Source organism: Kryptolebias marmoratus, linkage group LG10 (assembly GCF_001649575.2).
Source record: "Kryptolebias marmoratus isolate JLee-2015 linkage group LG10, ASM164957v2, whole genome shotgun sequence".
NCBI classification, from domain to species: Eukaryota; Metazoa; Chordata; class Actinopteri; order Cyprinodontiformes; family Rivulidae; genus Kryptolebias; species Kryptolebias marmoratus.
In genome coordinates this window covers 927,657-939,267 of record NC_051439.1, presented here as the reverse complement: position 1 = coordinate 939,267, position 11,611 = coordinate 927,657, and the positions used below count along the sequence as shown (strand labels likewise).

Sequence of the window (11,611 nt, the reverse complement as noted above, 5' to 3'; positions counted from 1 at the left end):
CAAAAAGGAAAACTATAGCCGGCCGAAGATAATGGAGTCTGTTGTCATTTGATACATATATATTGCTGCACTAAAATGCAGCAGATCTCATTTGTGAAAGTTCAGTTAAATGTCACTTAGAAATAAAGCTTGAAAAAAGTAAGAAATAAGATTATTTTTTCATATTTTTCAGAGAATAACTGACAACGTAAGTAATTGGGGTATATCGTGATACATTTCGTTATTGTGATATAAAATTATCCATATTGTGATATAGGATTTTTCCCAAATCCCCCAGCACTACTGTGGATCACATTGTTCGTATTAGCAGATGGAAATATTTGTTTGTTATCTCTGGCTCTGTTTTAAACTTATTCATTTCTTATCTATCTGAAAGGTCTTTCACCATTTTTATGAATCAGGCTTACTCTGTTGTTGCACCGCTGTCCTGCGGGGTACCCCTAGGTTCAGTTTTGGGCCCTATCTTCTTCCTATTGTATCTTTATCCCATAAGAGACATCTTAAAAAGTTACAGCAATGTATCTTTTCATCTATATGCTGATGATATTCAGTTGTACTCTTCCTTTCAATACTGTGAGCTCTACAAACTGTCTGAATTAGACAGTTGTCTGTCAGAAATCAAAATTTGGCTGAACAATAATTACCTACAGTTCAATGCAAATAAGACTGAGACTCTTGTTATAGCCCCTGAGGATAAAATCCCTGTAATCTGGCAGCATCTTGCTTTTTTAACTCCTTCAGTAAATAATAACCTCAGAAATTTGGGTGTTGTTTTTGACGCTCATTGTAATACGTTCATTCGCAACTTTTTTTTTTTTCATTTAAGAAATATTTCTAAGCTGCGGTCTTTTGTGTCACAGAAGGAACTTGACATGATTGTTCATGCTTTTATTTCTTCTCCTTTAGATTACTGTAACAGTCTTTTTACATGTTTAAGTAAATCCTCCTTGGACCACCTTCAGTCTGTGCAAAACGCTGTAGCAAGGTTACTAACTAGGACCCATAGAAGAGCTCGCATAACTCCTGTTCTGGCCTCTCTGCACTGGCTCCCTGTAAATTTGAGGATCTATTTCAAAATTTTGGTTTTAACTTTCAAGGCACTTTATGGTCAGTCTCCCAAATATGTCTCGGCTCTTCTGAAGCCTTTCTGTCCATCCAGGTCTTTGAGGTCCTCAAATCAGATGCTCAGATGTTGCTGGTGGTACCACGCACCTTTTATAAAACTTGTGGTGACAGAGCGTTTCAAGTGGTTGCTCCCAGGCTCTGGAACGCTCTCCCCTTGTCGCTGCGTTGCTCAAACTCCACGGTCTCTTTAAGAAACATCTTATGATATTTTTATTCAGACAGGTTTTTAGTTAGGTGTTGGTTTAATGTTTTTAAGTATGTTTTTACTGTCTTTTTGTTATGTTGCTCTCTGTTCAGCACTTTGTGACTTTTCTGTCTGTGAAATGTGCTATATAAATAAAGCTTACTTACTTACTTATTGCGTGTAACATTATTTTTATTAAAATGACTAACACCATCATTTCTCAGCATAAAATGGATTTCATTTAAAGCACTAGTATGAAGGGTGGTGGGTGATATGCATTTCTTCAAAGAATCAGTTATCAGTGGATGTTTATTTAAAAGAACAGGGTATGTTGACAGGTCCTGTCTTGCAGCACTGCAGTATGGGTGGTAGGGAGGCACAAAGTTGTGATTCTCTGAGAGGGAGAGGAGGGGAAAAGTAGGGAGGGGAAGATGAAAACGCAGAGTTGGCGGATAGTTAGTAGAACCATGCTGTCTTGTTTTCACTCTGACTGTCTCATCACTGCTTAGCAACAACCAATCAGATCCTTGGATCTGAGCTGAGTTCTGGCCAATCAGCTGATGTGAGTGAGGCGCCGTATAGTTTGGATTTTACCAAGCGCCAGGAGGGGAAAGGGGGTGATGGGAACACTGCTACATGGTGTCTTTTTCATGCTAGAATTACTTGGATTTTTTTAAAAACTAGATTTAGTTGTTTGTTTTTTTCTGTACTGACACTGATAGTTAAGTTTTAAAAGCAGATTGCTCAACATAAGGCCAAATTTTCAAGCTCACACAAGTTCTTAAACTACTGTGAAAAAAAAATCCAACAAACTGACCCTAAAACCCACAAAAACTACTATAATTCAGTCAATTTTACAGGTATTGAGCTATTGGTGTCATATTAGCTGAGACTGAGCCCCAACACACATGAGTGATTGCACATAATCTTTGTTTATTGTTTTGCTATCAACTTTTTGGGCGTCGACTCTGTTTGTCTGTTAGCAAAATGTCTGCTGAACCATTGGATGGATTATAATGAAATTTTCAGGAAATAATCATTAGATGTACATCTACAACTGATTATCTTTTGGAGCGATTCCAATTCAAGATGGGTGCCACAGCCAACTGATCTTAGAGAACACAAAAATGGCTATAATCCAGTCAAATGTAGAGATAGTTAAGATTTGGTGTGGTAGTAGCTGAGAGTCATTCACAGCACATGCAAATTGCTACTCATTAATTGAGACCTTTGTTTAAAATTTACCCAATAAACAGAGTTTGTTTGTTAGCAAAATATCTCATGAACCACAGCAGAAATTGTAATGAAACAGTCAGACCGTAATCACTGGATGTAGATCTACAACTGATTAACGCTTGTATCAATCCAATTCAAGATGGACACCACAGCTGATTGACATTATCCAATACATGATGATTATAACGCAGTCAGTTCTACAGCTATTGTGTTAAAATTCGATGTGGTAGTTGGTGAGAGTCTTACTTAACACATACTCTTGGCATGACATTTTGCAATATTGCATGAGATCATATGAAACTCTTCCCCAAGGTTTGACCAATTTTACTATAACTCTTTTAATTATATTTTGTTATAGTGGGTGGAGGTTTATTTTGTAATATTGTACATAAAACCCGACATTCTAATTATGTTTTGTGAAAATTTTAAAAAATGTGTTCAAAACCTGTCCCTATTTGGCTTTGCGTGTTAAAATGAGGACAGGTTAGTGTGTGAACATGGCTGCGGTTTCCTTGGTGCAGCAGGTGAAGTGTTTGGCTCAGATCTGCAGCCACAACTTTCTCCGCACGTGTTCCCCATGCACTTGTATAGTGGGCTGTGTGGCATCAGCTCCACACTTCAACATTCAGCTGAGCTTCTTGCTGTTGCATGGTTACAGGCAGCGCTATCCTGCCAGTGGCTCACATGCTGCAGAGCCATCCACCCATTGGCTGAGGGAAGAGGAAAGCAGCGTTTTTATTGGCTGTTGGCAAGCAGCAGTCTCTTAGGATTGGTCTGGCCCTGAAACTCCTCAGAGACTCCGTCTGTGTAAACATCCCGGTTGCTTCTGTCAATGGAGGAGTGTTTACAAGCCGCTTGGTTTTGCTGGAGTGTGCAAAATGAAGCTAAATGTCTCTGAGGAGCAGAGTCTGGTGAGAGCGAGGCTAATTGGGTCCCCCCCCCCACCCCCACACACACATTTGTGATTTAAGAAGTGCTTTTATGACAATTTGACAGCACAAGGAAGCTAACAACCCACAATTTGGGGGCAGCCTCACTTGATTCTCTTTTTTGCATTCTCTATTGAGCTACTGTCTTCATTGCCTCAGCATCTGTCACGGTCTGCAACAGCAAGCCCGCAGGCTGCATGTTATCCTTTTGGTGCCAAGCAGAGCTGTGGTGTCTCTCGGCTTAGACGTGGTAAATAAATTGCCTTGAGTTCTAAAATGATACAGCTGGGCTGTTTCTTTCTGTTTCACTCCTTATCAGAAGGCTCAGTTGTATTTCTGTTGTTGAAATAAGTGCCCCATCACCACCACCACTCCATCCTTTATCTTGAGTACAAAGAGACCATGAAAAGCTTTGATCGCATACTAAGAATAAAATCTCTTTCAAGCCTCTCTGAAGATGAACTCTGTGACTTTTAGCTCACTCCAACACTCAGAGTGTAACAGGATGGGTGGGGGGGAGGCAGGGATAGCTAAATGAAGGCCACTGAAACTTTCATCCTCTCAGAGAGCTGACTGCTTAGCAACAACCAATCAGGCTAATCTTTTCTCAGGGTATTGCAGCCAATTGAGAGGAAGAGAGTGAGTTTTAGCTCTGTTTTTATTGGGAGTTGGAAGTAAAACAATGTAATTTTTTTGCCCTCCATACATCAGTCATGCTGCTGATGCTAATAGCAGGTTTGATGAAGTAATCTAGGCTTTTGATGGCAATGAAAACATATAACTCATGATTGTTTTAGTGGTTCTCTTTGCATTTTATGCACTCTTGTTGATGCAGTTGAACTGAAATGAATTAATGGGAGCATAACTGGCTGTGGAAATGTCAGTGATTACTGTGGCTGCTCTACAACAGCAGCTTTTGTCCAAGTTGTCCTAAATCAAATGTGGGTATCATTTGGAACTGTGACTGTGGTGGAAGAATTGATTAATCAACTCAATTCTTCTAAAAATAAATGTTATCATTTATACCCAATGCAGGGGTGAATTTTGACTCACAGACATTGATGCTCTGACCCTCGTTCCCTCATTGGGATATAAAACCAAAAACTTTAAAATTATCCTCTGTTGTAATTCAACAGCAGGAGAGACTTCTAATCAGTCCAGCTCCAGAACAAAAATCAGTTGTTGTTTACCAGCAGCAGTGCAAGTGTCCCATGACCACCTCGTTACATTCAGATACCATTTGATGACAATCAACCAGAGCAAAAAATAAATCTCAACCAAAGCACACAGAACTAACTAAATCTGTTTACAGCACACACAATCTGAACACCTATTATCAGATTAAATGAGCAGATTAGAACAGCATTGCATGCCACATAGAGAACACAGTCATTATAGGCTTCTTAGATTTAAAATAAATACAGCAAACTGTGACCAGGAGCTTAATAAAATGACTGATGTTAAATATAATTACTGCTCCAAATATACTTTCACAGGCTACAAGACAATAAGCTCAGGAACCAAAATATAGCTGTCAGCATAGAGAGCAACTTACCATTTTATAATGGCAATGAGTAACAAGAAGTCCATTCTCTGACTCTTTTGTCCAAAAATGTATTCTTTATGGACTTAAGATGAAAGAAATTGACAGTTGTTTTATTAGTTGCATTGTCATTTAAGTGTTTTTTTTTTGTTGTTGTTGTTGTTGTTGTTTTACAGCTGGTGTTTAGTGTACAGACGATATTCCCCCATGAAATTCAGTTATTTCAAGAATACTTTACGTTTTAGAGCAAATTTTAAAAGTTAGTAATTTTCTCTACAAGTTTCATTAAATAGAATACACAGGTAAATAAATCATGGTTGATCAGCCATTCTGCTTCTGTCCACAAGCCAAACAAAAGGACCTATATGATTTTTCTTTTTTACTGTCAAATGTTAAATATGTTTGTACACTGAGTTGCATGGCCTTTATTTATTTGCATGTTTAGTCTGATAATTAAGATTTAATTTACAACTTTGTTTACCACAAACTAAGGTCACTGCTTTGCCACTTCAGTAAATAAACATTTAGAGGTCCATGTTTAGTTAAAAACTCTACATTCTTTATCAGTCTTGTTTTTTTTGTCTTTGCTTTTGTTTTGTTTTTTACTATAAGCTAACATGACAGTAACTCCAAAATCTCTTTCAAGTTCTTGCAGAGGAGAGAATGTTAGTGCTACGCAGAGGATGAAGCAAACTTCCACTCTCCTTTAAAATAAAAACAATGTGAAAGACAGTTTTAAAATGCAGAGATTTTGGAGTTTTGTGCAAAATAAATCTTTATTTGATTTCTGATTTTTCATTGAAACCCCCCCCCCCCAGATGGAGATGGTTAATGGGCTGGATGTGGCCTGTTGTCCATAAGATGCCCATGTGCATCCTAAAGCCAACAGAAGCAAACTACTTTAGTGCTAACTGTGACGAAGTGAAGCCCTTTCTACTCCTGTATACTTACTGGTTAAATAAAACTAAAAGTCCTGTGACAGCATCTTTTCTCAACAAATACAGATCAATAGCCAGGATGGGGCCACAGGCAGAGCTCTGGAGATGAATGACGAGCCACACAGCAGAAACCTAGATGTCTCAGTTCATTTAGGTCAAACTATTAACTAAAGACAGGGAGGAGTGCTATTGGCAGATATTACTGTGTGGGTACATAAACGTCACTGAAACCCATTAGGAAAATTGGGACTACTTAAACCGTTCATCTGGATAACTCATATGTGGAGCTATGGAAATAATTGCATACTTGCCAACCGTCCCGCACTGGCTGGGACAGTCCCGCATTTAGCCCCCCCTTTCCCTTGTCCCGCATCACCCTGTGCGGGACAGTCAAAAGTCCCGCTTTTGGCCCTCACACGCCACACTTTGTATTTCTCATGCAAAAAAACACACGCACATGGCCTTTTTGCCACTTCAACGCTATATTTAGCATGTTTTCAGATCCCTCTAGCATTTTTTTAAAGTGACAAATCTAGTGACTTTGGCGGCTAAATGTGAGAAAGCACTCATTCTGCAGCGTACCGTAAGCCCCGCCCACTTCCCCAAGCACTGACAGCTGTCACGCTATGTTGTCCCACATTGACATTCCCAAATGTTGGCAAGAATGTCATTGGAGTTTTTCTTTTTTTTTCATTTTCTTGGAAACCTTTAGCTCGTATATTATGCAAAACAAATACTTCCATCCCCTATGTCTTATTTTTTTCAAATTAAAATTGTAGTTACTCGCTTTCTCCCAGCAGTGAATGAATGAAAATTGTGTAAAATGGATTAATTTGTTTTTTGTCCTTTTGTTTGAAATTTTTAAAAAACTATAAAATCAGCTTTTCCCAATGGTAACCAGACATCCTTCATTATGTGCATCTAACATTTAAAACAAATCTGTAGGTGTTTTCTACAATTTAGAGTTCCTGATGGGTGTGGTTATTTTCTCAACTATATTACCATTGTAATTCTAAACACTATCAAAGAAGTGTTGTGGACAGTAGATTTTTATAGATTTTTGGATTTAAAACACTTGGAATAATGCCAAGAATGGTGTGTGTGTGTACGTGTGTTCAGTTGTCTAAAGCAGTAGAAAAATACTGCATGAACCACTGAACAGATTTTAATGGAACTTCCAGAAAATAATCATTGGCTGTACATCTACAATAAATTCACATTTCGAGTCAACCTGATTCAAGATGGCCATCACATCTAATCAACATTACACAACAGCAGATTGACAAAATCTGTTATGAAATGCTATAACAGATGACAGATTAAAGCCCTAAAATCTATCACACCAGTGCAGATGTTTTGTATTTAAGTTTAAAATTTGCATTCTGACTTGTAAGCTTTTGTTCCAAAGGAGTACACTGACAGGCGATGGAGATAATGTTGATTTTCAAATGATCTGTCCAAATTTTTTTTTGTTCAGTCATGTTTACACTTTCAATTGATGTAATAAAGCTTATTTATATTATGGGATTTCTTTTTAATCTCACATGGCTAGAATGACATGATTTCATATTTTAACAATTGTCTTTTATCAATACCGATTTCAATGGCCTGACCAATTTGGGTTTATCATGGCACAGGTGCACTGTTGGATGTCACTGACTGGTAAACTTCAGTAAAAACATCTACAGCAATCCTTGATAGCTCCTCACACCTCAGTGTCTTGTCTTTATAGCATTAAACTATAAACCCTGTTAGGGAAGCTGTATAACCTGAGCATAGAACACCTCATTTTGAAAATATTTTAAAGTCCTTGTGTTCTGTTTATAGGTCTCTTGTGATCATCAGTACCCTGGATGGGCGGATCTCAGCTCTGGATCCTCACAACCAGGGCAGGAAGCAGTGGGACCTAGATGTTGACTCAGGGTGCTTGGTGTCTTCCAGCCTCAGCAAACCTGAGGTAGAACAAAACATTTTACCTTTTAACTTTTATTTGTTTAAAATGAAAAGCTGCCTAAGTTTAAATATATCAGAAAAATACCAAGGCGTGTAATATGTAAATCTAAATTTTTTTATGTTTATTGCAACAAAAGTCCCCATTCAGACCTGGCACTAACATTCATCCTGGTCAATCTAGTCACACTTGGGGGCACTAAGCACATGTGTGAACTCGTCTCCATTCAGACCACCTTCAGAGGTAGTTTGCTTTTATCTGCACTAATTTGGAAGTATACATGTCCTCAGCCACTCTGATGTGACTCTACACAGGCAGGAGAGTTATTACCTGGATGTCTCACAAGTAAAAACAAACAAAAATAATAATACAATGACAACTGCTGGCTACTTTAAAATGGTTAACTTGCCATTATTGAGGATATTCTGAAGATGTTATTTTGTTGTTTCTGCTAAAAGTTGTAATAAATAGTTTGTCAGAATCATTTTTTCCTAAAATTGTCTGCATTGTTGAGATTTTATCAGTCAGTGGATTACCATAACAGTGACTTTCTTTTTAGTTTGCGGTTTGTTCTGATTGTTTTCTGATCTGATTGGGTCCATTCTGGTCATTATATAATAAAAGGCTTTGTGTTGATCAGAGAACAACAATCTAAGGTTCATTATGTCACCTTACATGCACCAATTCACAATGAACTCTGTGAAGTTACAAAATATTTTAGGCTCTTTTATTTCTCCATACCATTGCCCCTTTCACAGGGACCCTAACGGTCCCGGCTCCACTCTACTCGGCTTGCTTTGCGAGCGTTAACATCTGCATTTTTTCGCACTCAGTCCCTGCTTCAGAGTCGGGCCAGCCGGGCTGGCCCTGCTTCATAGGGGGCGCAAGCTTAGCTCCTGTTCACTCATTGGTCGTGGGTGTGACCAGATGCAAGCATAAAGAGTGAAGGTAGGAATATAAACAACAACGTTAGCTTACCCTGCAACATTTATGCTGTCTGTCCCCCAGCTGAAGGCGCTGTAAAGCCTGAAATCTCCGGCTGATAACAGCTGTCCTACTCCGTGCAACAATCGCAGCATCCAGAGCATTTCTTCCACTGCGCCTCTCTTCCTGAAGTCTCAGGAAAATCCCCATAAGTTTAAAAAACAGCAACAACACAGGGCCAACGTTGTCCATAGCGCTTTCGTTGTTTACACAACTTGCGCTAAGTTTCAGTAGCACACCCCCCCCGCAACACGAGGAGGCGTTCCTCTGCTACCGACCAAGCAGGCCGGTGTGAATGCGATGCATTGTTTAGAGCCGAGTAGAGTGGAGTAGAGCTGGACTTCTGAATTAGGGTCCGTGTAAAAGAAGCAAAAGTCTTTGTTTAAGTAACTCCACAAAAGTGCAACTCAGGTGAGTAAACTGTGTTGATGTCGAAAGAGTAATGTGATTTAATATAGGGATGCTCCGAGCTGATCGCAAGTATCAGGTTGGGGTCCTGATCAGGATCCTGGCTTTTTTTTAAAAAGAAAAAAAACCCCTACCTGCTAAACAACACAAATATAGAGTTTTTTTTTTACTGCTATATAGAGGTACTGTGGTATCAAGCACTGTGCTGTAAAAAATACAAACAGTGCAAGTATCTGTATAAAACTCTGTATCAACTGATACTTAATATTAAATTATTTGGATTAATATTGGGAACGAAAAACTCTTTATCTGGACATTCCTAATAATATGTTTTGTGATTTTTACAGAAACATCAGCTGATGTTATGTTTGTTGCTCAGCAGAGAGAGACAACTCTGTGACATGGCTATGCATTTATTTGCACATATAGAGAGAAACTGAGATCTGATCGTTCCTGATGCATATTAATGCCAGGTGTAAACACTCATACTCATCTGTCCACTTGTGACTGAATCAGTCAAGAATGCGTGTTAGTACCAGGTCTGAACAGGGCCAAATTGTTAGTGCTGGTCTATGTAGAAGCATTGAAGTTGTTGATAATAGTAGATCAGTTTAATTTTGTCAAAGACAAGCAAAATTTAAAGATCTAAACAACAATTACAGCAAATATTAGAGTTAGGGGTGGGGAGTAAAATCTATTTTTAGATGCATAACATTGTGAACATGGAAGATTCTGAATTGATTTTTTATTATGTCAAAAATTTATTTTGTTAACCTGTGCTGCCACTTTCAGAGTCAGCAGAGTAGTTGCTGCTGTGTGTCTTAGTAAAGTTACAATAGCTTCTTGTAGTAGAAATGTATTAAAGACACTAAAGCTGTGTTTTCTCATTCTGAAGATTTTATATCTGTAAGTAATAGCTGAAGTTATCATAACATGACTGTCTTTAGTAATGATTTGTGCATAAATTTCCACTGATGAACACAATGCTAATTGCATTTGCTTTTCTGTGGCATTTTAAATGTTAAGTTAGCATCTAGGCTATTGTTGGTCAGCAGCCTGGGAATAATAGTGTTTGTTTTTTTTTACATTTTATTTAACACTTTTTATTAGACATAAAAGTGTATAAAGCAATGCTTATTTATGTAAATTGTAAGTTACAAGATAATTGAAATGCATCAATAATCATTTTATAATCACCTGGCAACACCTGACTTGTATTTGAATCGTGAGGTGCCTAAAGTATCAAAAGTCACTATACAAAATTTATAACTTTTGCTAGGTTTAAGAAAATCTGTATGCTTGACATTATTTTGAGGGTAAGGATATGTTTTCATCAATGCCCTCTCTAAAAACAGCCAATCTTTCCTAACTTTATTTTACAGTTTGTTGACAGTAAGACCAGCACTTGAACTTTGTGCATTTTGAACCATCAACCAACTGGAACTTTGGCAGAGATGTGGCCGACTGCATGTACACAGTCAAAAAATTTTTTCAATTGTTTATCAAGCCAACCCCAGCATTTCCTGAAAATTTAATCAAAATCTGTTTGTTAGTCTTTAAGTAATCTTGCAGACAGACAAACCAACTATCCAAAACATAACCTCCTTGGCGGAGGTAATGAGCTACCAAAGTTCCAAAAGACATGTCCTTTGCTGTCAACAGGTTTAGAACTTCTGTTTGTAGACTCTACCTTTGAGGTTTGCACAGCTGAAACAGTGGGCATATTTATAGTAAAGCTTTTTATTTACATTTGCAAATTTTAAAAGGAAAGGGTAAAATCTGTAAAAACCTTTACTAGTTTGCAAAATTGCATAATTTGCTTCAGGTCAGGCTCATTGTGTAAAACTTCACACACTGTTGAATCATTCAGAAAGTAATTATTGGATGAACATCTACAGCTGATTAACTTTTGGAGTCAATTCAATTCAAGATGGTCACCACCTATATTTGACGTTAGCCAACACAAAATTGGCTATAACTGTCAGTTTTTTAGATATTGAGCTAAAATTTGATGTGGTAGTTGCTGTTTGTCATTCAAAACACAAACTCTAAACCTGACACCTTGCAATATCACATATGATTGTGCATGATGCTATTTTCAAAGTTTGGCCAAATTACTTAAACTCTGTATCAACTGATACTTAATATTAAATTACTCATAAGATGATCTTAGTTTAAAAGTCTGACATGAAAAGGTGTGTCTTGCACGTTTTGTGTAGGCTCTTGCATTTCATGTCAGTTTAAATTCTGCCATACCCTCTGGCCTCAGTAACCTTGGATACCTGTCTGCTCAATGTGAGGGGGGGGGGGGGG

At 38.0% G+C, this 11,611-nt stretch overlaps 1 protein-coding gene across 2 annotated transcripts in view; it reads left to right on the top strand.

Annotated features, from left to right (window-relative positions):
* Positions 1-11,611, top strand: part of eif2ak3 (eukaryotic translation initiation factor 2-alpha kinase 3) — a 63,382-nt gene that overhangs the window by 9,269 nt on the left and 42,502 nt on the right. For both annotated transcript variants that reach the window (XM_017435261.3, XM_017435260.3), the window contains exon 2: positions 7,783-7,912. In XM_017435261.3, the coding sequence (XP_017290750.1) occupies positions 7,783-7,912 (130 nt within the window). The remainder of the gene's footprint in view (positions 1-7,782; positions 7,913-11,611) is intronic.